Below are 27,341 nucleotides of genomic sequence, written 5' to 3' on the forward strand. Positions count from 1 at the left end.
CGCCAGATGGAGAATCAGTGTGGTTCAACCTTGTTAAAGCGCGCCCAGGGCTTCTTTCATACATATATATGTGCATGTGCAAGACTACGCACATATATAGAGCAGATATACATGTACTGTATGCATAGTTACATATATTTGGTTCTACAGGAGTAAGTTGTTGTCAAGAGGCTATCAAAACATCAGAGCAGCAGGCTTAAGGAGGATCCAACAACAATTGGGAACCTACCGCCAGTGACAATCCCGCACAGTCATCAGACACAACACAGATAAGGAGGACATAGAAGGAAGAAACACACATTAAAACAACCACACACAGGAGTTAACACAAGAGTCTGGGCACACCAGGAGAAATGACCGCTCGGGAGCCCATGGCCCCACCTCTAGAATATCTAACCAATAGGTGTGTTGCATATGGAACCGATAGGGGTGTTGTATTGGCAGTGTGTAGCCTAATTGCTTGACGTGTAGTCGTAGCAGCTCCTAAATCAGCACAGGAAAAGTGGTCTATCCAAATAGAATTAATTCTAGATTGAAGTCATTCTAATTCTATGGGTGCATCTTACTAAAGCTTAAGATAAATCAGTGTTATTATAAAGCTTACCAACTGTCACTAGGAACAAGGACACAAGGCATAGGCCTCTACAAATCAAAGAATTGTAAGCATTTCAACAATACGCTCTTTGGTATGAATCAGATGAAACCTGTGGAGCTCACTTCTTATCAGACTGTGTAACACCTCTGCATCTCTGGCCTGTGTGGCTATTCAATTCCCTACATCATCTCACAGGGCTTTGTCCTCTACCCCAATTCAATGTCCCTGATTGATGATGTGAGCGGCGTTGGCGTGGACAGACTGCAAATTAAACAGACTTTGACAGAGAGGGGGGGGGGGGGGATTGAGAACCTTCGCTAATGCAATTAGTATTCTAACTGGGGTTAAAGAGTTGTGTGTTCCCTATTCTCTCTCTGTGTGCGTTGGAGAGGGAGGGCGGAATTAATTCACTCCCCTCGCTCGTAATTAGCTAATGTCATTTCTCTGGGTTGATACCACTGGCAATACAGCATACCGTACTCAGAGCTCATTGTTCTTAAGACATTCAAATATTGAGAGGAACAGAAAGAGAGATTGAATACTCTCTCTGAGGCGATTATAAATGGCAGGCTTCCTTAACAGTCCTGCAATCAGAATGGATGGGGAGGAGTCATCGCAGACGCAACAATGTCAACACAAGTCGTGTGTCATGTGTGTCCACTGGTCTTCATGAGGGAGAATTTGGCCTAAACCAGGTGCGGGTCAAACTACAGCACGCGGGCCCATTCAATTATTTTGGGTTTAAAAAAAACACTCCAGGCCACACTTGAACCTTTAAAATGAGATAGAAAGTATTTTTTTAAATTCTGTGCGGCCCTCCGTTGAATTTTGGCCCCCGAGCCAAAAAGATTTCCCACCCCTTGGCCTAAACTATATGTATGTCTGATAAATTGTATAGTGAAATCACTTTGTTATGTGAAGATTATTATTCTGAAATATACTGTATATGCATTTATTTAGAGGTTTCAATCATCAATGAATGTCCGCTGCCGGGTAAGTGTAATAAAAGTCAGTGATGTCATTTCTGGCTACAGTCAATCACAGATAATATGAAACTCGCAATGTATAAAAATGTATATGTCTTTTTTTTTTACCTTGAAGTAAAAGGTAAGTTATATACAGTATATATAATAATGCAGTAGAAAATACAGAACAACTTGGCATTATCAAATACTACTGTTGACTAAAAAACTATTAACTCTAATCAATAACGTTCAATGGCAGTAGTACAAAGCCTTTACCTCGGTTTTCGCACCGTCGTTCACGTCCATCATGTTGATGGCATTCTTGCCCTTGTCTTTGCCCTTCTTCTTGTTCTTCTTCTTGAATATCCACTTCTTGCAGATGCAGAAGCAGCAGGAGAGGACCAGGACCACGGCCACGAAGGCGATGGAGACGATGGCCCAATTTGGCACTGGAGAGGGACACACAGGGACACAGGTTAGACGAGCTGATGTCAAAGAGGGGGGGCATACCTGGATGAAGAAAACCACACCATTGCTCTCACTCTTCTTTTCTCAAACAACCAAAAGTGCCTCGTCCAGAATATGGCACCATTATCTGTTTCAAACAGGGCCCGAGCTGACCAGAAACGCCTGGCCACCATCTCCCTGCATCTGATGAATGACTCTGATGGCGGGACGTTGAGACTACTTGTTGAAGGTAGCGGCTGGAGTGAATGAGGACATAGAGAAAGACATCAGGATGTGGGACGGCAGGTCGCCTAGAGGTTAAGAGCGTTGGGCCAGTAACCGTAAGGTCGCTGATTCGAATCCCGAGTCGACTATGTGAAAAATCTGCTGATGTGCCCTTGAGCAAGGCACTTAACCTTAATTGCTCCTGTAAGTCACTCTGGATAAGAGCGTCTGCTAAATGACTCAAATGTGCAGACGGAAGACTTTGATCAACATTGTTGGGTGGCAGCGTCCCCGATCTGCAGTCGAGACATGGACTCCTAACGATTGCCCTCGAACAGAGACGTTTTAAGCGTCCCGATGGTTCACTGAGCATCCTCGGCCAATTTAGTGGAAATAACAGAGGTTGGCATTTTCCACTTGCCATTTAAACAAAACATTTCTCTCTGACAACTGATACTTTCACACCAATCACGGGCACACAGGTCAGGGTGTAGAGGTAATTTGCAGGGCCTGTTGGAGAGCGAGTTACCAACTGTAGCGTGACCGTGTCGAGTCAGTGATTGCATGACCACTCATCATGTTGATGGGTTTTGACACTTCTCTCTCAAAGAGAGTTCCTATTCACACGTTTGTCTCTGATTCATCTCATACTAGCCAGTTTCTGACAACTTTCTTTGAGAGCTTTTGTCAAGTCAACTTCTTAGCATTGCTCGTGGATGTGACCTAGTTGGCAAAGGATACTAAAACAGCCATGGACCATTATGTTACTTTAATTGAGAATGTAATGACGTGTTTTTTTCCTCCCAGGCCCTATTTTATATAAGGCTGAATGGACTAAACAGTCCAGCTGAAAGGTCCAGTCAGGGCTGTCAGAGGCAGACAGGGAGCCGCTCAGCTCCACAGCACAGTGATCACTCTAACAGCCTGCTGACAAACAGAGGCGCCCATCTAAACAACAGGAGTCAGGCAGTTCTCCCCGACAGAACACACACACACACAGCCACCAGCTATGCACGGCACAAAAGTGGGTTGTTAAATGTATCAGAGGAATGGTAGAGTGGCCAGACGTGCTGTAAATAATGAGGACAGAAACACAGTGTCAGACTGCTCCCTTCTGGAGGGATAATTACGGCTTCTGCTCACAAAACATCAAACACCTTGCAACCCACACCTCCTTTCAACAGAGAGGGCCACCAACAGCCCCATCAGCAAACAAAATATGTTTTTGTCAATACTTACCATGCACAAGATGGAGACCATATGGTAGACTTCACCAACGAAGGATCTGATAATTAAACAGTTTTCCCACCTGTATAAATTCAAGCTATACTGAACAAAAATATTAACACAACATGTAAAGTGTTGTTCCAGTGTTTCATGAGTTGAAATAAAAGATCCCAGAAATGTTCAATACGCACAAAAGCATATTTGTTTACATCCCTGTTAGTGAGCATTCTCTTTTGCCAAGATAATCTTTCCACCTGACAGGTGTGGCATATCAAGAAGCTGATTAAACAGCATGATCATTACACAGGTGCACCTTGTGCTGGGGACAATAAAAAGCCACTCTAAAATGTGCAGTTTTGTCAAACAAGTTTTGAGGGAGCGTGCAATTGGCATGCTGACTGTAGGAATGTCCACAAGAGCTGTTGCCAGAGAATGTAATGTTCATTTCCCTACCATAAGCCGCCTCCAACATTTTTTGTGAGAATTTGGCAGTATGTCCAACTGGCCTCACAACCGCAGACCATGTGTAACCAGGCCAGCTCAGGACCTCCACATCTGGCTTCTTCACCTGGGGGATCGTCTGAGACCAGCCACCAAGACAGCTGATGAAACCGAGGAGTATTTCTGTCTGTAATAATGCATTTTTGTGTGGAAAAACTCATTCTAATTGGCTGGGTCTAGCTCCCCAGTGGGTGGGCCTGGCTCCCAAGTGGGTAGGCCTATGCCCTCTCAGGTCCACCCATGGCTGTGCCCCTGCCCAGTCATGTGAAATTCACAGATTAGAGTCGAATTACAACCATAGTAAAGATGACATGGTACATTTCCTCTCTGTACACTACTCAGAAACCTGTTGTGGTACTACTAACTCTATTCGTATGGAACACTGGGAACCAATTGGCTTCATTGTAAATCCAATGTTTGTCACCTTTCAGTGCTACTTTGAAGACTCTATATCTGCGGGCCACTAGAAAGAACCATCACAGGAGAAATATATGACGGTCTATTCTCCCTGGGGCTTTGGCTTGCCAGCACTTCACTGAATTTCCCTCACCGCCTCGCTGTCAGAGAGGAGGGAGGGGGAGAGAACAAAATCGATAAGCACTCTCCTTTAAGGAAAAACATTGAGTGATGCTCTAAAATAACTTTGGGATCTACAGCCTTGGCCTTTCCACAGTGGTGTGCTAATGGCAGTCACAATCTCCACCAACCCACACCATTTTGAATTCGCTGTGGTCTCTTCGAAAAACTGGTTTGTTGCTGCTCACAAAGTTGTTGAACGGTAAACAAGAAAACATTTGAAAAATATGAAATATTGTTTTGAAATTTGCTTGTTATAATTCTTTGAACAGTAAAACTATGTCACTTTGCGTTAGTATCGTAATTATCACTACCTAAACATAATATAACACCTCGCTATCCATCACTGACTCCATTTCCTCTTGCATCCTCGGTTGACCCTAAAGTCCGAGGTTTAGGGCTGAGTTAAAACCTCTCCTCTGCTCCTCGGCCAAAGCAGGGGCAGCGGTCTGAGACTGATACCTTTGGGATACCACCACATGTTCCAGCGTTTGACCCGTCATTTTTGTCCACACAGCCTGGCAGACTATCTTTTAATGGAAGTGTCGGAGATATGGCAGGATCCTATTTCAGGCCTGAAAGCTGGGATGGTAAGTCACATTCCCACTGAAGGAACCAGAAAGCTGTGACACTTTTTTCAAATGGGAGGTCTGATAAAATGATTTCTAATATCAATGACACAGCAGGAGTGTAAATAAATGAACTGATATAACAGTGGAATTTGGCATTATTTTGACGAAGCAGACTGCACTGCAATTGGATTCCGTTGTGCATCATGAAATATAATGTTTTTAAATGGTACTGCCATCCTCTGTGGTTATTTACAATGTTTTGACATCAGCGGTACATCACCATTATAATGCACAGCCCACTGCTGTGAAACTCAATGCAATAACCCAGGCCTTGCTTGTATACTTTATTCTGCATGTATCTAATACTGCAAGACACTTTTGTGTCGCTTAATTAAAATAACCTGAGTCCCCGAAAGCAATAAAAGCATTCCCTAATTAACTAGATGGTGTGTCTATTCTCCCTTGAGACAGCGACGCCAGCGGGTGCACCTCACTTCAACTTTAAGCAGTAGTTATCTCTCGTTCCGCCACACACAACGGCTCTGGATGATGAGTGCGTGTTCAGTGTTCACAGCTCCCGAGAAGAGGCGCAAATCACATTTCTGCAGCCGTGGTCAAAAGCCATCCAGCGAGCGGCAGCCAATACGCCACACAATGAGACACCTCCTTGGCTTTCAGCTGTGAATATCAACGGCCAACTGATAAGTCTACCATCTTTTCTCCTCCGGATGCCTTCAAGGACACAGCAGGGCCTTTTGGCTCATTCGTTCCGAACCAGGAGGCTCCAGCTGCATTTGTCTGGCGCTCCGAGTCCCCAGCTTTCTTATCAAACTCATGTTTTTTTTCTTCCAGACAGAATTGATCTGATAACCGTCTGGAATGGGGACCATAGAAATATGACAGCTGAGTTATCAGACAGGGTTTTTTAACAAAACCTTGCAGACTGCCAAGGGCTATGGAACTCTTGACACATGGAACAATGCAAACAGGATGAGGGACTCCTCAGACACACTCTGGAATGAAGAAGAAAAGGTTACAGTAACAGAAAGGTATTTTACTGAACTTCATCTGGAAGAGATTATTGGCTCTATTTAACAACAGCTTATTTTAAAGGAATTGGTCATGGTTTTAATTAAATAGCAGAAAACAAATAATTCAGTCGACATTCATTCCGGTTATAGAATATGGGGATATTGTCTATATCGGTGGGGGCACCGGTTAGTCGAGGTAATTGAGGTAATAGGGTGGCTGGAGTCTTTGACAATTTTTAGGGCCTACCTCTGACACCGCCTGGTATAAAGGTCCTGGATTGCAGGAAGCTTGGCCCCAGTGATGTACTGGGCCGTACACACTACCCTCTGTTGTGCCTTGCGGTTCGAGGCCGAGCAGTTTCCATACCGGGCAGTGTTGCAACCAGTCAAGATGCTCTCGATGATGCAGCTGTAGAACCTTTTGAGGATCTGAGGGAAATAGGTTTTGTCGTGCACTCTTCATGACTGTCTTGGTGTGCTTGGACCATGTTCGTTTGTTGGTGATGTGGACGCCAAGGAACTTGAATCTCTCAACCTGCTCCACTACAGCCCCATCGATGAGAATGAGGGCGTGCTCGGTCCTCTTTTTCCTGTGGTCCACAATCATCTCCCTCGTCTTGATCACGTTGAGGGAGAGGTTGTTGTCCTGGCACTACACGGCCAGGCCTCTGACCTCCTCCATACAGGCTGTCTCGTCATTGTCGGTGATCAGGCTTACCACTGTTGTGTCATCGGCAAACTTAATGATAGTGTTGGAGTCGTGCCTGGCCGTGCAGTCATGAGAGAACATGGCGTACAGGAGGGGACTGAGCATGCACCCCTGAGGGGCCCCTGTGTTGAGGATCAGCGTGGCGGACGTGTTGTTACTTAACCTTACCATTCGTGGAGCGGCCTGTCAGGAAATATTATAGACGATTGGTTAAGTACACATCACTGCATTTTGTAAGTTCATTGTTAACTTCATTGTTACTTAATTGTTAACTTATAGACGTACGAGATACCAGACCTGGTCTTGGGGATGGCTAACTCTGGAGATCCCTACAATCTCCACTGAGTTACAGGTAGGTAAATCTATTTGAGTTTTCTTCACCTTACTCGTGGAATAATCTCCAAGGCTCTCTAAGATTGGACGAATTGGTGCCTCTGGGACAATTGAAAAGGCTGATTGAGGACCTTTTTGCTGAATAATGTTTGTTTTCTATGATTGTGTTTTGCTTTCAGTGTTTTGATATGAATATTCATGTAATATTGATGGGTATTATTGATTTGTATAGTGTATATTGATGGGTATTGTTCAAATCAAATTGTATCTGACAAGAGCAGGTATAGACTTTACAGTGAAACTCTTACTTAAGAGCCCTTACTTACGAGCCCTAACCCAACAATGCAGAGTTAAAAAGTAAAATTGATGTACAGTATATAGTGTATATTATTGTGTATAGTGTACATTGATGTGTATTGATGTCTATTGAAGTGTTGCTTAACTGAGAGACACAACCACTTTCAGGTGTGGCAATAGATAGTGCAGGATCACTCAAATCGGTGAGACACAGAATAGGAATCATGGAAGCTAAAAGGGCTCTATTTCATTGTCTAGTTTTTGGAGTAGATTTCCATACTATCTCAATGGTACGGGGCAGAGGCAGTCTGAGGGAGTTGGAGCGGTTCGATTTTCCACGTGAGGTTGATGAGATGGGCACATAGTAATCAGTCACGTGCGGTCTGCCTCGGGGCTTGGGGGGAGCTTCTTGCTTTTCATCACATTACCCATGGTCCTCTGAGGAGATACCTGCCTCCTTACATCTTTATACAGAGGATCCAATAGACTGGCAACAGTAGTGGGCAGGGGGTTGGGTGGTGTGTGGTGGTGTATCAGGGAAATATGCATCGCAACACAAACTAATATATTATGACAGCACACTGTTGGTCAATTAACCTTGACATTACATGTTGTTATGCCAACAAGAGCAGCACCCCCGGTCCTTGCCCATTCCCACTGTGGGAACAACAACAATGACAGTGCAACAATAGCTGCAAATGGGGTAGGATGAATATATAACAGAAAAAATAACTAGCTACACAAACTGGTATTTGTGGTAAGATTTACAGTATGTAAAACTAATGAGGAAGAAAGTGATTGAGTTTCGGACCAGGCCTCTGATTCCCTTCTTTGAAATGCTACTCTGGGGGTGGGTGAGGTGGGAGGTAGCGTAATGGGCATTTCATTTGATTTGTTTGAACGCAAAATGGTCAAGCATCACACTGTTGATGAGGGGAGATCTCACCCTGCGCTCCATGGAGCACCCTCCTGACATGAGTTCAGGTGTGCGGGGGGCGAGCAGTTTGGTCCGATGAGGGCTGTTCTTCCCTTCTGTATAAGCTGCGAGCTCTAAGTTCTGGTACCCCAGCCCCATCCTGCTGCCTCATGGCAGGCCTACTGGCTCAGTCCAAGGCCCGGGAGAGGACCGCCTTTGAAAAGACATGTTTTTAGAAATGTCATTTTCAATATGTTTGTCTGTTAGCATTTCTAACACTGAGAGGTTCATTATTGTCCCTTGGTGTTTAGAGGGAGTGCTGGAAAATTCATTACAGCGCCTCCCGCAATGCATGCTGGGATTGCGAATGGAACTACAGCAGGTAATGGAGGAAGTAATGCTTTTAATAACATCTTCTTTGTTGTAGATACTCCTTGGTGGGAAATAGTTATGAGACAGCGAATTAGAAATGATTCGATTTGATTTATTAGGACCCCCATTAGCCGACGCAAATGGCAACAGATAGTCTTACTGGGCACGTATCAAAAAAGACATTACAGACAAAAGACTATACAGTTTCCGTACACTACATGTTAATGCTTTGAAATGTATGTGTGTGTGCATCTATCAGTTACACATACATGTCAGTACTTACACACAACAAGTAGGTCACATGGGGGAGAGGCGTTGTACCGTGTGGTGTTGCTTTATTTGTTTGTTTTTTAAACCAGGTTTGGTGGTTGAAAATAATTTTGAGAAGGAAAATGTATGAAGAAAACACTGAAGATTTTTGTAAGGATGCAATTCAACTCCATTTGAGAAACAGCCACTTCCAGCAGCAGCAGCCAACAGATGGGGCTAAAGAGGAGCTTCTGGCTTGGAGATTAATCCATGGATCTTTGTTAATGTCACAAGGCATTCCACTGAGTTATACCAGAGATACAGCACAAGATGCCCGACTCTGACAACACCATGCATTCAGCTTTACCTCCAGGAGTCAAGTCTTATAGATAACCATCTATTCCTATGTAGAAATACCCACAAGGAAAAAATTTGCTATGGCAATGGATTCATTCTGTTTTATTCACGCTGCCTTCTCCCCTTGAATATTCCTTATTAATGCCCTGTCCCCATCCTGGGAGTAGCTCTATTGATATTCCCTGGCACAAACACGTCAGTGGGCATTTATCAGGCTGGCAGCCCTCGGCGCGGAGCCGCTCATTTTCTAGTTCTGACTGAGTGCTGGAGCAAAAACTGTAATTTAAATCTACTATAAATGAGTGGCTTTTTGGGGGGCTGCTTGCATATACCATCTCTGTCTGAGGCGCACCCAACAACCCCTTATTTAGTCTTTGTCCACATCACACAATGTGATAATTAGGGAGAGAGGTGGTACATGGGTTGTTACAAAGCCTAATGGGCTGGTTGCCACCATGTCATTGCCAAATACAGACAGTGAAATGAAGGAAAGACCGGGTGTTTTGGAAGGGTAACACAACTCCATTGTGAGAGTGCTGAGGCACCAGGTTAGCTGTGCTGGCTAGGATTGAGGGGTGTAGTTTAGTAGCTAAATGTGGCAGGTGGCGTATCTTCAAGCCCTCTCACGGTGAAACAGTTCTGATATGAGGGACCATTACTCTAAGGCACAGGGGACATCAGAGTCACCCCCCTCCACAGTGTCTTCATTATGGCTTTCATATGCTCCTCAGTGGTGCCAATTTCATTGGAGCACCCAATGGCTCCAACACACTTCTATGAGGAGACCAGGAAGTGTTTGTCGCTTGTCATTTGTCAATCAATGAAAGTCTATCTCTGGTCTGCTGGAGTAAAGTCCAGGGCAGTCCATACTGACCACGGACTACTGTGTTTAAAGCTTCTTCGGCTTTATTTCCCAAAGCAAATATGTTGTTGGTTTTAAATTAGCCAGACCAGACGCAGGAGAAATAGAACCTCTCTTTTTCACGGGAGCCATTTCCTGACACGAGAATTACTTCCACATGAGCCGGTGGATTTGTCTATATTTAGGACTTGGGAGGCTGAACACAACAACGTCCACTGGATAAGTAGGTTGGGGTTTGGGATAAACAAAGGATGCTGCTGTCCCAAACTAACTACTACTGTTCCACAGACGTTACAGGCAAAGACAAGTGTCTCCTCCGGAATCACTGGGTGGAAATTTTTTATATAGGAGTGATGGGTTCACAGTTGGTCAGGATTCTAACATGCTGTAGTTGTGTCTCCTGTCGGGGGAGGTTATTGATGGAGGGAAGAAACACAGGGTGCCCAGCAATACAGACAACTTTGTAGATTTAAAAAGTAAATTTGCTTTGAGAAAACCAACAATTTTGGAAATTAGACATACTTTCCAAACACAACTCTGAAGTCAACGCCGTTTGTTTTCTTGGCACCTCAAATGCCAAATGGGTTTCTAAAAGTAGTCACAGTACTTCTGAGTAAGACCATTAGTCCCTATCCACAATCAGTTATAATGGCCACTTGTACTTTGTTGATTGCAATTAGTTGCTAAAGAACAGATCCAAGGGTGCTGTAAGGCATTTGTGAGATGTCTACGGGAAGTAGCTACTCAACCAATCACCACCCTGTCACCGGGCAGGTTAGGGGAAACCAACCACTAACATGACTCACGTGGGATTTTGTTGAGCTCATTCATGAACTTGTTCTTGAGCTTGGAGAAGTCCTCGCTGGATCCGGTGCCAGAGATGTCGGTAGAGTTGGCACCGACCGTGGAGGCAGTGGTGGACATCGGGGCCGCTGCCAGGGCTTCCCTTCGACTCTCAGCCATGGTGGTGGTGGGCAGCCAGGCAGAAGCTGGAGGAGAGTTGGAGAAAGAGTTGAGTTTAACACACCTAATTTAATATATCTTCCATTGTATATAGAATAAATAGATACAGAGAGGCAGAGTGAAGGTGGAGCGAGAGAGAAAGAGAGACAGGGAGACAGAGTGAGAAAGAAAGACAAAGCAAGAGAGAGTCAGGTAAGATTAGCTGGTTGTGACAGATGCCTTCCAGGGACAGTTTTCTCTGGCCCTGCTAAAGATGAGTGAGTGGATGCTCCCTCTGTATGACTAGTTGCTGGCTCAGCCTGAGTAAACACACCTTGAAACCACAATGATCTTGCAGGGTTCAACCAGCAGTACCAAGCAGATGAAGCTGGCTTTCACACCACACAAAGTCTGTGTCCCAAATGTAGGGAATAGGGTGGCATTTGGGACGTACGCAAAGCCTCTAACACCTCCACTTTTTACTTTAATTGTGAACTTTTATGCCGTTATCTATTCTAATCATGCAAATGGACTCCCAGGGATGTGAATGAAGTGAGAGCAAATATAGTATTGCTAACATTGATCCGATTGCCTTGTAGGTTTACTAAGTGTGTTAATGGGAGAAAACATTTAATCAAATTTAGAGTGCAGCGTATTCACAGGATTAACTGTTGCTCACTCACTTTGCAGGCATTGACAAGCCTGTTAGCATGAGGCGGTGTTGCTCACTCACTTTGCAGGCATTGACAAGCCTGTTAGCATGAGGCGGTGTTGTTCACTCACTTTGCAGGCATTGACAAGCCTGTTAGTATGAGGCGGTGTTGTTCACTCACTTTGCAGGCATTGACAAGCCTGTTAGCATGAGGCGGTGTTGCTCACTCACTTTGCAGGCATTGACAAGCCTGTTAGCATGAGGCGGTGTTGCTCACTCACTTTGCAGGCATTGACAAGCCTGTTAGCATGAGGCGGTGTTGTTCACTCACTTTGCAGGCATTGACAAGCCTGTTAGTATGAGGCGGTGTTGTTCACTCACTTTGCAGGCATTGACAAGCCTGTTAGTATGAGGCGGTGTTGTTCACTCACTTTGCAGGCATTGACAAGCCTGTTAGCATGAGGCGGTGTTGTTCACTCACTTTGCAGGCATTGATAAGCCTGTTAGCATGAGGCGGTGTTGTTCACTCACTTTGCAGGCATTGATAAGCCTGTTAGCATGAGGCGGTGTTGTTCACTCACTTTGCAGGCATTGACAAGCCTGTTAGCATGAGGCGGTGTTGTTCACTCACTTTGCAGGCATTGATAAGCCTGTTAGTATGAGGCGGTGTTGTTCACTCACTTTGCAGGCATTGACAAGCCTGTTAGCATGAGGCGGTGTTGTTCACTCACTTTGCAGGCATTGACAAGCCTGTTAGCATGCGGCGGTGTTGCTCACTCACTTTGCAGGCATTGACAAGCCTGTTAGCATGAGGCGGTGTTGTTCACTCACTTTGCAGGCATTGACAAGCCTGTTAGCATGCGGCAGTGTTGTTCACTGACTTTCCAGGCATTGACAAGCCTGTTAGCATGCGGCGGTGTTGTTCACTGACTTTGCAGGCATTGATAAGCCTGTTAGCATTAACGCACGAGAGGACTGTGTTCTCCAGCTGTGTTGTAAACAAGTATTAAATGACCCTGGCAGATTTGAAAAAGACATGCTTCGGAGTGTTGAACACAAATAAGATAAAATAAAATTGCATTTGTCACAAGCGCCTAATACAACAGGTGTAGGTAGACTTTACAGTGAAATGCTTGCTTACAAGCCCTTAACCAACAATGCAGTTTTAAGAAAATACCTAAGAAGAAAAACACTATTTAAAGACCAGCAGTAAATCACAGTAGCGGGGCTATATACAGGGGGTACCGGTGCAGAGTCAATGTGCGGGGGCACCGGTATGGAGGTAATTAAGGTAATATGTACATGTAGGTAGAGTTATTAAAGTAACTATGCATAGATAATAACAGAGAGTAAGAGCAGCGTGGTCCTGGATGGCAGGAAGCTTCGCACTGGAGATGTACTGGGCTGTATGCACTACCCTCTGTAGTGCCTTGTGGTCAGAGGCTGAGCAGTTGCCATACCACGCAGTAATGCAACCAGTCAGGGTGCTCTCGATGGTGCAGCTGCAAAAACTTTTGAGGATCTGAGGACCCATGACAAATCTTTTCAGTCTCCTGAGGGTGAATAGTTTTGGCATGCCCTCTTCACAACTGTCTTGGTGTGCTTGGACCATGTTAGTTTGTTGGGGAAGTGGATGCCAAGGAATTTGAATCTCTCAACCTGCTCTCACTACAGCCCGTTGATGAGAATGGGGGCGTGCTCGGTCCTCCTTTTCCTGTAGTCCACGATAATCTCCTTTATCTTGATCACGTTGAGGGAGAGGTTGTTGTTCTTGCACCACACGGTCAGGCCTCTGACCTCGTTGTCAGTGATCAGGCCTACCACTGTTGTGTCATCAGCAAACTTAATGATGGTGTTGGAGTGAGTGCTATGGGTCAGTAGTCATTTAGGCAGGTTACCTTAGTGTTCTTGGGCACAGGGATTATGGTGGTCTGCTTGAAATATGTTGGTGTTACAGACTTGGACAGGAAGAGTTTGAAAATGTCAGTGAAGACACTTGCCAGTTGGTCAGCACATGCTCAGAGTACACGTCCTGGTAAGCTGTTTGGTTCTGCGGCCTTGTGAATGTTGACCTGTTTAAAGGTCTTACTCACATCGGCTGCGGAGAGCATGATCACACAGTCGTCCGGAACAGCTGATGCTCTCATGCATGTTTCAGTGTTACTTGCCTCGAAGCGAGCATAGAAGTTATTTAGCTCGTCTGGTATGCTCGTGTCTCTGGGCAACTCTCAGCTGTGTTTCCCTTTGTAGTCTGTAATAGTTAGCAAGCCCTGCCACATCCGACGAGGGTCGGGGGCTGGTGTAGTACGATTCTATCTTCGTCCTGTATTGATGCTTTGCCTGTTTGATGGTTTTTCAGAGGGCATAGCGGGATTTCTTCTAAGCATCCCGGGTTAGAGTCCCGCTCCTTGAAAGTGGCAGCTCTACCCTTTAGCTCAGTGTGAATGTTGCTTGCAATCCATGGCTTCTGGTTGGGCTATGTACGTACAGTCACTGTGGGGATGATTTCCTCGATGTAGTTATTGATAAAGCCAGTGACTGATGTGGTGTACGCCTCAATGTCATTGGAGGAATCCCGGAACATATTCCAGTCTGTGCTAGCAAAACAGTCCTGAAGTTTAGCATCTGCTTCATCTGACCACTTTTTTATAGACTGAGTCACTGGTGGTTCCTGCTTAAATTTTTCTTGTAAGCAGGAATAAGGAGGATAGAATTATGGTCAGATTTGCCAAATGGTGGGCGAGGGAGAGCTTTGTACGTGTCTCTGTATGTGGAGTAAAGGTGGTCTAGAATTGTTTTCCCTCTGGTTGCACATTTACAATGCTGATAGAAATGAGGTAAAACTGATTTAAGTTTCCCTGCATTAATGTTCCCGGCCGCTAGGAGCGCCGCAATTGGATGAGCGTTTTCATGTTTGCTTATGGCGGTACACAGCTCATTGAGTGCGGTTTTAGTGCCAGCATCGGTCTATGGTGGTATGTAGATAGCTACGGAAAATACAGATGAAAACTCCCTAGGTAGATAATGTGGTCTACAGCTTATCATGATATACTCTACCTCAGGTGAACAAAATCTTGAGACTTCCTTAAATATCGTGAACCAGCTGTTGTTTACATATATGTATAGGCCCCCGCCCTGTGTCTTACCAGAGGCTGCTGTTCTATCCTGCCGATAGAGTGTATAACCCGCCAGCTCTATGTTCTTAATGTCGTCGCTCAGCCATTACTTGGTGAAACATAAGATATTACAGTTTTTAATGTCCCGTTGGTAGGATGTACATGCTTTCAGTTCATCAAATTTATTTTCCAGCGATTGAATGTTAGCTAGCAGGACAGAAGGCAAAGGCAGATTAGCCATTCATCGCCTGATCCTCACAAGGCACCATGATCTTTTCCCGGAAAATCTCTGTTTCCTTCTTCAGCGAACGACAGGGATCTCGGCCTGGTCGGGTGACACTAGTATATCCTTCCCATCCGACTAATTGAAGAAAAACTCTTTGTCTAATCTTAGGTGAGTAATTGCAGTTCTGATGTCCAGAAGCTCTTTTCGGTCATAACAGATGGTAGCAGCAACATTATGTACAAAACAAGTCACAAACAAATTAAATGGAATGGTTGGTTAAGAGCCGATAAGACGGCAGCCATCCCCTCCGGCGTCATCATAGACAAGCAACGGTAATGACAATTTACCCTAATATACACCAACAGTTGAAGTCGGAAGTTTACATACACCGTAGCCAACTACATTGTAACTCAGTTTTTCACAATTCCTGACATTTAATCCTAGTAAAAATTCCCTGTCTTAGGTCAGTTAGCATCACCACTTTATTTTATGAATGTGAAATGTCTGAATAAAAGTAGAGAGAATGACTTATTTCAACTTTTATTTCATTCATCATATTCCCAGTGTGTCAGAAGTTTACATACACTCAATTAGTATTTGGTAGCATTGCCTTTAAATTGTTTAACTTGGGTCAAACGTTTTGGGTAGCCTTCCACAAGCTTCCCACAATAAGTAGGGTGAATTTTGGCCATTCCTCCTGATAGAGCTGGTGTAACTGAGTCAGGTTGTAGGCCTCCTTTCTCGCACACGCTTTTTCAGTTCTGCCCACACACTTTCTATAGAATGAGGTCAGGGATTTGTGATGACCACTCCAATACCTTGACTTTGTTGTCCTTAAGCCATTTTTCACAACTTTGGAAGTATGCTTGGGTCCATTTGGAAGACCCATTTGCGACCAAGCTTTAACTTCCTGACTGATGTCTTGAGATGTTGCTTCAATATATCTACATCATTTTCCTGCCTCATGATGCCATCCATTTTGTGAAGTGCACCAGTCCCTCCTACAGCAAAGCATCCCCACAACATGATGCTGCCACCCCCTTGCTTCACGGTTGGGATGGTGTTCTTTGGCTTGCAAGCCTCCACCTTTTTCCTCCAAACATAACGATGGTCAATATGGCTAAACAGTTCTATTTTTGTTTCATCAGACCAGAGGACATTTCTCCAAAAAGTACGATCTTTGTCCCCATGTGCAGGTGCAAACCGTAGTCTGGCTTTTTTTTATGGCGGCTTCTTCCTTGCTGAGTGGCATTTTAAGGTTATGTCAATGTAGGACTTGTTTTACTGTAGATATAGATACTTTTGTACCGGTTTCATCCAGCATCTTCACAAGGTCCTTTGCTGTTGTTCTGGGATTGATTTGCACTTCTCGCACCAAAGTATGCTCATCTCTAGGAGACAGAACGCGTCTCCTTCCTGAGCTGTATGACGGCCGCGTGGTCCCATGGTGTTTATAGTTGCGTCTATTGTTTGTACAGATGAACGTGGTACCTTCAGGCATTTGGAAATTGCTCCCAAGGATGAACCAGATATGTGGAGGTTTACAAATTATTTTCTGAGATCTTGGCTGATATCTTTTGATTTTCCCATGATGTCAAGCAAAGAGGCACGGAGTTTGAAGGTGGGCCTTGAAATACATCCACAGGTACACCTACAATTGACTCAAATGATGTCAATTAGCCTATCAGAAGCTTCTAAAGCCATGACATCATTTTCTGGAATTTTACAAGCTGTTTAAAGGCACAGTCAACTTAGTGTATGTAAACTTCTAAACCACTGGAATTGTGATACAGTGAATTATAAGTGAAATCATCTGTCTGTAAACAATTGTTGTAAAAATGACTTGTGTCATGCACAAAGAAGATATCCTAACCGACTTGCCAAAACTATAGTTAGTTAACAAGAACTTTGTGGAGTGGTTGAAAATGAGTTTTAATGACTCCAACCTAAGTGTATGTAAACTTCCGACTTCAACTGTATAGGCTATTTTATAAAGGGTATACAATTGCATTGATGTGTTCTAATGCAGGTTCTAGCTTGGCTTGAAACCCCCTCCCTGAAATCTTAGCTGATTTCTATGAATGAACACAGCAATCAGTGCTTCTATGAGCCCTTTGAATCTCCCCTCAAGTTCAAAGTTCCACCTACACCTTCCTGTTCTCCCTGCCTTCCATTGTCTCCCTTTGAAAGGCAGCATCGAGGTGAGTGTGGGGGCTGAGCCGTGGAGAGGCACGACGGGCCACGACAGAGACACTTCAGTGCAGGCAGGGAGAGGACTTTCGGAATATAATGCCGCTCTCAGGAGAGAGTAGGGTATGTGGGAGTAGGCATCTTCTCTTCTATTGCAGATAGGATTGATCCCGTGGGAAGGGAATGGAGGGCATGTATTGTATTGTAGGCTTCAGGCGTGATGTTTTCATGTTCGTCCACGTCAAACTCCAATCCGAAGGGCCCTAATGCACACCTGCTAAAGTTTCCCGCTCTCCTAACAGGCGTGAGTGAGTCATAGGCTGAACAAAGGAGCTCCATCAAAGGGCTGTAATTACAAGAAACCCTGAGCAGAAAACAGCCCCATTTAGGAGTACATTTGCATTGTGGGAACAAGAGAGACAATCTATCCACTTAGAGGCCAGATCAGGGTGGCGGGGCTGTCATTAAAGAGAACATCCGACACTTTGGAACATTAGGGAGATCTTTGTGACACGCCCTGATGTTTGGTGGCGCCCCCCTTTTGGGCCCCTGTGAAGAGTACAGACCCACCTACCAGGGGAATGACCCGTATAGCCACTTTGTCCTCAGCACAAAGGACCTAGGCCTGGATGCTAAACTGAAGTGACAGAGCTGAAACAAGTCATTTATCTATTTGCTCTCAGTGCATTTCTTATTCATATGCCCAGTTACTCAAAGAGACGTAGCGGCTGATGTCGAGACTCAGAGACGTGATCAGATCATTTTGTTCCACTGTTCTCTCTCAAGGTCAAAGCACCAAGTGATGGATGCTATTGGCTCTTTGCCTATGAACAGGCTCTTGGAGAATGAGTGGCTATAGGCTACATGATGTGGTAACTATGTAGTACAAGAGTTGATATCACTGTTGTATTAATGCATCACCACTGATGCTTTATAGAAAGACAAATTATCATCAAATGCTTAAAGTATTTACTAACTTGGGCTTAAGGCAGCCATTTTAATGTTCTCTATGTGCAGGTGGTCACATATAAAGTGTAAAACACCTTTGATCATTGTGACATTACTGTCAAATGCATTATGCTTGGAGAGAGAATGTTCTCAGACCTACTGTGAGTTGGAGACCATCCACAGAGACAGTGATGCTTCTCATTTCAAGGATCATCCCAGAATATTAGGGTTATTCTATCTCAAATTCTATGTATACTTGTATAAACAAGTCTCGTATAGAGGCTGAAGACCCTTGTGTGGCAGGTGACCAACTTGAACATGGAGTAGCATTCTGTTCTGGCTGGCTGGCAGCTCATTTGCCTCTATGACCTTTTCCCCTTTCCATGGGCTGTCATTGCCATAGCGATCTCCGTTTCAACAGTAAGTCAATACCTGCCCTTTCAATTGCCTTTATTATAAACCAACTTCAAGCCAAAGCTAAATAATACATCACAGAGAGCATGTTAAATGATGCATGCCGATAAAATTCAGAAATGCCCTTTTAACACATAGCGTCAATTTTGTCATAATGAGACCACTTCCTCTCACAGCCATGCACCAGCATGCCCACTCTGTTCCACTGCTGAGGCAACACGTCAAATGTACCTAGTCTGTCAGATACAAGGCCAGCTAAAATATCAGGACACCAAAGCCTGGAAATCTCTCAAATCAACATGCCAAACAAAGATGGAGGATAATGGATTCAGGATAGTGGACAGATTGAAACAAGACCAGCTGCTTTTCACTTTCAGTCGTTTTCCTCTAAGCACCTGAGGAAGCACAACGAGTCTAAGTTTCTACTTCCCCTCTTCCATCTCAAAAGCTCATCCCTCTCGCAGTGTGCCATGCAGGTGTAAAAGCCCTACCCAATTACAGGATGGCCAGATGGCTTAGCAGGGCCCCCATCACACCCTGCGCCTGCATGGTGGTGCCCACAGACCAGACCAACTCCTCCCCACTACCCAGCCAGACTCACTCTAACTGGGTCAGCTCCCTCCCTCCATGCCCAAAACCCCCACATGGCCCTCTCCCAGGTGCAACACTGGAAATGCTGTTTATCTCTTCCTCTTTCTCTGTCCCTGTATATTGCTTGAGAAAGATAGATATAGAGATACTGTAGAATTATTACTACTAGAAACATGTTCTTTAAGCTACCATCAAGGTTTAGGTTTGGAAAGAGTGCTGCTTTCATTCCGAGCTTGTTCTCCTGCAGGTTTCCCAATTTTTGCCAGGACTCTCAGCGGGCAGAGAGTTTTGGACCAGGACTCTCAGCGGGCAGAGTGTTTTGGACCGTGCTGTTTGAGGAAATGACAAGGCTGCCAAATCAGCCGGGCTCTAAATCCATTGGAGATGAGAGGGAAAGCTGAAGCCAGGGAAGCCAGAGCGATGAGAATTATCGTCAATTTCATCAGAGAGGAATCAAAAAGTTGCCTTTCAAGTGAAGGACATGAAAAAGAATCGGAGGAATATCCAATGACAGTGCACCTTATGTGTAGAATTCATGAGTTAACTAGCCAGTTCATGTTTAATTATGTCCATTTAGTGAAGAGTTAAATGTTAGGGCTAGGCCCCTTTTTTTCTCAATTTCCACCTGAATGATGTGCCCAAAGTAAACTGCCTGTTACTCAGGCCTTGAAGCCAGGATATGCAAATAATTGGTACCATCGGAAAGAAAACACTTTGAAGTTTGTATAAATGTTAAAATAATGTATCACACAGTAGATATGGTAGGAGAAAATCCAAAGAAAAACCAACAAGAATTATTTTGAGAGAGAGAGCATGCTCTTCCAATGGCAAGTATAAGGGCATACTCAATTCTAGCTCCCAGGATGCAACTCCTATGGCTTCCATTGGGTCTATGTTCAAGGTTTCAGGCTTGAAGATTTTCAAAAAGTAAGTGAATATTTAATCGCTATTTGTGAATTTATGAAACCTGTGCTGGTGGAAAAATATTTTGATGTGGGGCACCGTCCTCAAACAATCGCATGGCATGTTTTCGCTGTAATAGCTACTGTAAATCAGACAGTGCAGTTAGATTAACAAGAATTTAAGCTTTCAACCGATATAAGACGCTTGTATGTACCTAAAAGTTTAATATCCATCCAATTTCTATGATTATTTATTTGAATTGCGCGCCCTCCAGTTTCACCGGAAGTTGTCCCGCTAGCAAGACGCCTATCCCTGAGAGGTTAAATGTATTGAAAGATGAAGGACGAAAAACTATTTGAAGTTGAATGATTAAATTGAAAGTTGTCTAAAACCTATCATCCACTGGAGACAGAGAGAGCACTTGACCCAAAATGACTGCTTTGCTTAGGTTATAAATCAAATCAAATGTTATTTGTCACATGCGCTGATGTCACGCCCTGGTCTATATTTGTTATCTTCATGTATTGGGTCAGGCCAGGGTGTGACATGGGTTTTTTGTAGTGTGTTTCGTCTTGGGGTTGTGTGGGGTGTATAGATTAGTCTATGGCTGCCTGAGGCGGTTCTCAATCAGAGTCAGGTGATTATCGTTGTCTCTGATTGGGAACCATATTTAGTTAGCCTGGGTTTCACTGTGTGTTTGTGGGTGATTGTTCCTGTCTCTGTGTTTGTTGCACCAGTCAGGGCTGTTTCGGTTTTCGATGTTTGTTGTTTTGTATTATTTGTGTTCTTCATCATTAAAGATGTATCGAACGAACCACGTTGCATTTTGGTCCGATCCTTGTTCCACCTCTTCGTCTGAGGAGGAGTTGGAAGAAAACTGTTACAGCTGAATACAACTGGTGTAGACTTTACCGGGAAATTATTGCTTACGAGCTTTTCCCTATGATGCAGAGTTGAAAAATAATAATCCAAATAAAATAGTAACACAAGGAATAAAATAAAATACACAAGAATGGAGCTACGTATATACAGGGAGTACCAGTAGCAGATCAATGTGGAGCTATATACAGGGAGTACCAGTAGCAGATCAATGTGGAGCTATATACAGGGAGTACCAGTACCAGATCAATGTGGAGCTATATACAGGGAGTACCAGTAGCAGATCAATATGGAGCTATATACAGGGAGTACCAGTACCAGATCAATGTGGAGCTATATACAGGGAGTACCAGTACCAGATAATGTGGAGCTATATACAGGGAGTACCAGTACCAGATCAATGTGGAGCTATATACAGGGAGTACCAGTACCAGATCAATATAGAGCTATATACAGGGAGTACCAGTACCAGATCAATGTGGAGCTATATACAGGGAGTACCAGTACCAGATCAATGTGGAGCTATATACAGGGAGTACCAGTACCAGATCAATGTGGAGCTATATACAGGGAGTACCAGTACCAGATCAATATGGAGCTATATACAGGGAGTACCAGTACCAGATCAATGTGGAGCTATATACAGGGAGTACCAGTACCAGATCGATGTGGAGCTATATACAGGGAGTACCAGTACCAGATCAATATGGAGCTATATACAGGGAGTACCAGTACCAGATCAATAATGAAGCTATATACAGTGAGTACCAGTACCGGATCAATGTGGGGCTATATACAGGGAGTACCAGTACCAGATCAATGTGGAGCTATATACAGGGAGTACCAGTACCAGATCAATAATGGATCTATATACAGGAAGTACCAGTACCAGATCAATAATGGATCTATATACAGGGAGTACCAGTACCAGATCGATGTGGAGCTATATACAGGGAATACCAGTACCAGATCAATGTGGAGCTATATACAGGGAGTACCAGTACCAGATCAATAATGGATCTATATACAGGGAGTACCAGTACCAGATCGATATGGAGCTATATACAGGGAGTACCAGTACCAAATCAATGTGGAGCTATATACAGGGAGTACCAGTACCAGATCAATGTGCTACTATATACAGGGAGTACCAGTACCAGATCAATGTGCTTCTATATATAGGGAGTACCAGTACCAGATCAATGTGGAGCTATATACAGGGAGTACCAGTACCAGATCAATGTGGAGCTATATACAGGGAGTACCAGTACCAGATCAATGTGGAGCTATATACAGGGAGTACCAGTACCAGATCAATAATGGAGCTATATACAGGGAGTACCAGTACCAGATCAATGTACAGAAGTATGAGGTATTTGAGATAGATACATGAAGGCAGATAGATACAAGTGACTAGGCATCAGGATAGATAATAATAAGGTATTTGAGGTAGATATGTACATGAAGTAAAGTGACGAGGCATCAGGATAGATAATAATAAGAGTAAATAAAGAACAGAGTAGCAGCAACAAATGATGAGTGTAAAAGTGTTTGTCTGTGTGTGTGCCTGTGTGTGTAATGTGTATGTATGTATGTGTGTTAATGTTGTGTCTGTCTGCGTGTGTGTGTTATGTGTGTGTGTGCGTATGTAGAGTATGTGAATGTGTGTGGATTTTTTGTGGGATTGTCAATATAGTGTGTGTGTGTGAGTGAGTGTATATATGGTGTGTATATATCAAGGGTTCACAAATCTTTCTGCACACAACCCCAAATTGACACTAGAAAACGCAGGGGACCCCAATTAAAACAATGATATTCCCTCAGTTTTGGGTCTGTTATGCCGAATCAAAGTAATGACATGAAGCGCATTAGAGGCCCTTAGTTGACACTAAAGTTTGTATTTTATACTCATTTGAAGAAATATTTTGTCATTTGTTTGATAAGATTACACATTTTCTAAGTGTACCCCATTTCAATTTCAGAAGACCCCGACCACAAGTTTGGGAAACACTAGTATATATAGTCTAGTGAGTGTGTATGTGGTGTATATATATAGTCTAGTGAGTGTGTATATGGTGTGTATATATAGTCTAGTGAGTGTGTATGTGGTGTATATATATAGTCTAGTGAGTGTGTATATGGTGTGTATATATAGTCTAGTGAGTGTGTATATGGTGTGTATATATAGTCTAGTGAGTGTGTATATAGTGTGTATATATAGTCTAGTGAGTGTGTATGTGATGTGTATATGTAGTCTAGTGAGTGTGTATATGGTGTGTACATATAGTCTAGTGAGTGTGTATATGGTGTGTATACATTGTATATAGTCTAGTGAGTGTGTATATAGTGTGTATATATAGTCTAGTGAGTGTGTATATGGTGTGTATATATAGTCTAGTGAGTGTGTATATAGTGTGTATATATAGTCTAGTGAGTGTGTATATGGTGTGTATATATAGTCTAGTGAGTGTGTATATGGTGTGTATACATTGTATATAGTCTAGTGAGTGTGTGTATATAGTGTGTATATATAGTCTAGTGAGTGTGTATATGGTGTGTGTATATATAGTCTAGGGTCAGTGCAAGATAGAGTCAGTGCAGCTAGTTCAGGTACCATTATTTGACTATTTAGCAGTCTGGCTATTTAGCAGTCTTATGGCTTAGGGGTAGAAGCTGTCTAGGAGCCTGTTGGTAAGCAGGAAGGCAATAATAGTGTTGTAATTGTTTTGTCAAAGAACAGATGAGAGAAAGAGCGAGAGAAAGAGAGAGAAAGAGAGAGAAAGAGAGAGAGCGAGAGCGAGTGTTTGGGATAAATGCTCCAGCCGGGATCAATAGTCTGAATCAATGGGAGAAAGTGCTTTTACTACACACCAATACAGAGGAGGGGCCCAGGACTCTTCAGTCTGATGTCTGTCTGTTATGGTGGAGGAAGGTAGTGACAAAAAGACTAGCTCCAACAGACTCACTTTATATAACTACTGTATGAATCCACTTGGCCATCTATTGCAGCGCTTCTTAACACCCATTAGCTACAGTCCAACTGTGACTGTGCAGCCGTCCATCATTTCTCTGCCCGCAACAGGTGTTTGTTGGTTTCAAATTCATTCCCATTTTGATTACATTTGAAAGCTCAGGACATTCCGACCATTTAAAGTAATCCTCGGCGAGACACTTGCAATTGCTTTACAGACACGGATAAACAAATAATCAGAGTGAGAACACTGGTTTTGATCTGAGGGGAACACTAACGGAACACTAACAGTGTAATTACAATAAATTAAATTAAATGAAATAAACCAAATTAAAGCCTGTGTTTGCGTGCATAAATAGGCTAGAGACAGGTGGCGCCACATCAAACAATTAAGTTCACTATATTAAATCGGGGAGATATTCATCTGGAACATACCAATTAAAAATATTAAAGGAATGCCCCCACTTCAAAACCCATTCCATTAATGTGTGGATAGCTCGCCTGCATGATCAAACAACAAAATGGTTTTAGTGCTATCTTCAAGGAAACAGGGGGACGTAACAAAAAGTTGTGTATTTCAGAGTTCTACTTCATCCAAGGCTTCATTACCACCTAGAGAGGAAGCTTTGAAAATACAAGAAAGTATAAACAACAGATTACTGCTCACTTTGATTCAAGGTGCGGTACATTTCCCCCCTCCATTCTTTAGATACAGGTACTGTATTCACTATCACTTGAGCTGAGTGAACGGGAAACATAACATGGCCATGTACTAAATATTGATGGTAAATATCCCTACTGGCGTTTCATCATTAGAGAATTGCTTGAAAAGTGTGTATCTTGAATTATGCTTTTTTATTCAAACAGTTTCAGACATTTCTTTGGAGGCCAGTTTGGACAGCTGACACGCGGCGCAGACAGAGAGGAACTTGATGGGGCCAGGCCTTGGAGTGCTCTGAACTCTGACTCCTATGAACTGGGCCTTGGAGTGCTCTGAACTCTGACTCCTATGAACTGGGCCTTGGAGTGCTCTGAACTCTGACTCCTATGAACTGGGCCTTGGAGTGCTCTGAACTCTGACTCCTATGAACTGGGCCTTGGAGTGCTCTGAACTCTTGACTCCTATGAACTGGGCCTTGGAGTGCTCTGAACTCTGACTCCTATGAACTGGGCCTTGGAGTGCTCTGAACTCTGACTCCTATGAACTGGGCCTTGGAGTGCTCTGAACTCTGACTCCTATGAACTGGGCCATTGGAGTGGCACATTAGTAGCCAATTGCTATTTTATCCAGAGTGGTGGACAAGCTGCCAGTCAAAAACTGGAAGGATACTCATTTATTAGAGGATGGTCTGATGACAATCGCCCACACACTTGTGCACACACAGACATACACAGGTGCCCACGCACACACACACACACACACACACACACACACACACACACACACACACACACACACACACACACACACACACACACACACACACACACACACACACACACACACACACACACACAGGTATGCGCACACACACACAGTTTCTTGTGTACTGTAAGTAATAAGTGGTGCAAATGATTCAGCCTGCTGCAAGGGGAGATACGAGCAGTGTGAGTAGAAAGCCCAGAGCCCAGCTCCCTCCCTGTCCAGCATGGGTCTTTACTCATCTGCAGGCAATCTCTAGGGGTAATGGAACTGGAAAAAGTGATTAACCCCGCTTTGCGGCGAGGCAGGGACAGCTCTATTAAGCCAATGCAGAAAGATCCCCCGTTTTCAATTACTGCAAAGGAGCAGAGGAAAGGTCTATGAAGGAGAAATAAGGCCTTAAATACAGGCAGTCGTATTGGTCAGAACCTGACGGAGAAGGGTTTAACTTGGCCTCAAAACTCCCTCTGTTATCTTACAATCCAGTTCCTCCCAGTCACCCCCTTGGTCCTATTCATCTCACTAATATTGGAATGTCTGTGTCTTGTGCACCCTGAAACATGAGCCTGTCAGCTAGGGGCTAAGCAGGGCTCTGAGTCCTCCTGGGGTTGGGGTGAGGAGGAGAGCCCTGGGGGGATCTAGGAGTCTAGCCAAGCTTGGATGGACTTAGGTGTTTGGGTAAAGCCACCAGAGGTCAATGTGAGCCCTGTTTCTGGGACAATCTGGAGGTTTCCAGGGCTAATTGGCTAATGATAGGACCACTCCAGCTTGCACACATCTCCCTGTGCTGAGCTCAGTCACAGAGCAGCAGTGATGTTAGTGGTTACTACCCCTAGGGTCTCATTACCTTCCTTCCTCTCCAGCTGTGAGAGTAGAGCTCTTAGAACTGGGGGATTCACACCTCTCCTCTGTCCTTTCTCCAAGGCCTTTTTTTAAACCTTCCCAATTCCCTGCTCGTGGTCTACCACCCCTTAGTTGTATGTTTTAGAACATTGCTTTCTCAGGAAAAATGGCCCCATACAGCAACATAGCATGGGGTACACAACAGTGTTAGAGCGTGTGTCTGGTGTATCAGTCATCCAGGGATTATCTCATTTTGGACCATTAGGCTCAATTACTTACACTCTGCTTTTAAAACTGGGACAGTCCATTGTTTTTTTTAGGTTGTCCACCCTCGCTACTTCACTTTCATATAGAACAGAAGGAAGGGATGATGAGTAGTCTGGAAGCCTGAATAACTCTCCTCTCTATAGGAGACACAGGACAGACCCGGTCTCCTACCAGCCCCTCAATGCTACCCTTTACTACCCCTGGTTGCATGCGAGGCTTGCTGGGCGGTGGGAGGAGGCAGCTGGGGGTGTTTGGGGACCCATATTAATATAGACAGCCCTTGTGGAGAACGGTGTCTGTTGGAATCAGGCTGATGTGGGAGGAAGGGAGGGGAGAGGGACAGGGGGTAAGGGACTGCATGTAAACAGGTGAGTCATACGGTCAAGAGGGGGCTATTTGCTCAGAACACTGCCCGGGCCGAGAGCACCCCACTGGGAAATCTGCCCGGCGACCGACGACCACTGGAGGCGTGACGCTGTGAGAGAATAGAAGAGAAGTGGGGAGTGATTGACAGAACTCTAATGTCAAGGAGTTAGACTGACCCCTCTGGGGGAGTTCCAGCCGGAGGTTTGAGAGGGTGGGCAGGCGTGACAGACTTCACGGGGTGTCTGAGAGGGCATGACCTGGAGGAGGATTTTCTATTTTCATTGTTCACTTTTGTTCACTCTCTCTATTTTTGGACTCCACTATTGTAAAAACAGGGTATTTTTTTCTGTGCAGACAGATTCCCCCTGTCAAGTTA

The 27,341-nt window shown here is 44.2% G+C and overlaps 1 protein-coding gene across 3 annotated transcripts in view; it reads right to left on the reverse strand.

Moving 5' to 3' along the window:
- LOC135515810 (synaptotagmin-1-like) overlaps positions 1-27,341 on the reverse strand; it is a 236,401-nt gene that overhangs the window by 39,899 nt on the left and 169,161 nt on the right. For all 3 annotated transcript variants that reach the window (XM_064939554.1, XM_064939552.1, XM_064939553.1), the window contains exons 4-5: positions 11,041-11,223; positions 1,837-2,009 (exon numbers count right to left, since the gene is read on the reverse strand). In XM_064939554.1, coding sequence (XP_064795626.1) covers positions 1,837-2,009; positions 11,041-11,197 — 330 coding nt within the window. In that variant the 5' untranslated portion in view covers positions 11,198-11,223. The remainder of the gene's footprint in view (positions 1-1,836; positions 2,010-11,040; positions 11,224-27,341) is intronic.

Source organism: Oncorhynchus masou, chromosome 27 (genome assembly GCF_036934945.1).
Source record: "Oncorhynchus masou masou isolate Uvic2021 chromosome 27, UVic_Omas_1.1, whole genome shotgun sequence".
In the NCBI taxonomy this organism is placed as follows: domain Eukaryota; kingdom Metazoa; phylum Chordata; class Actinopteri; order Salmoniformes; family Salmonidae; genus Oncorhynchus; species Oncorhynchus masou.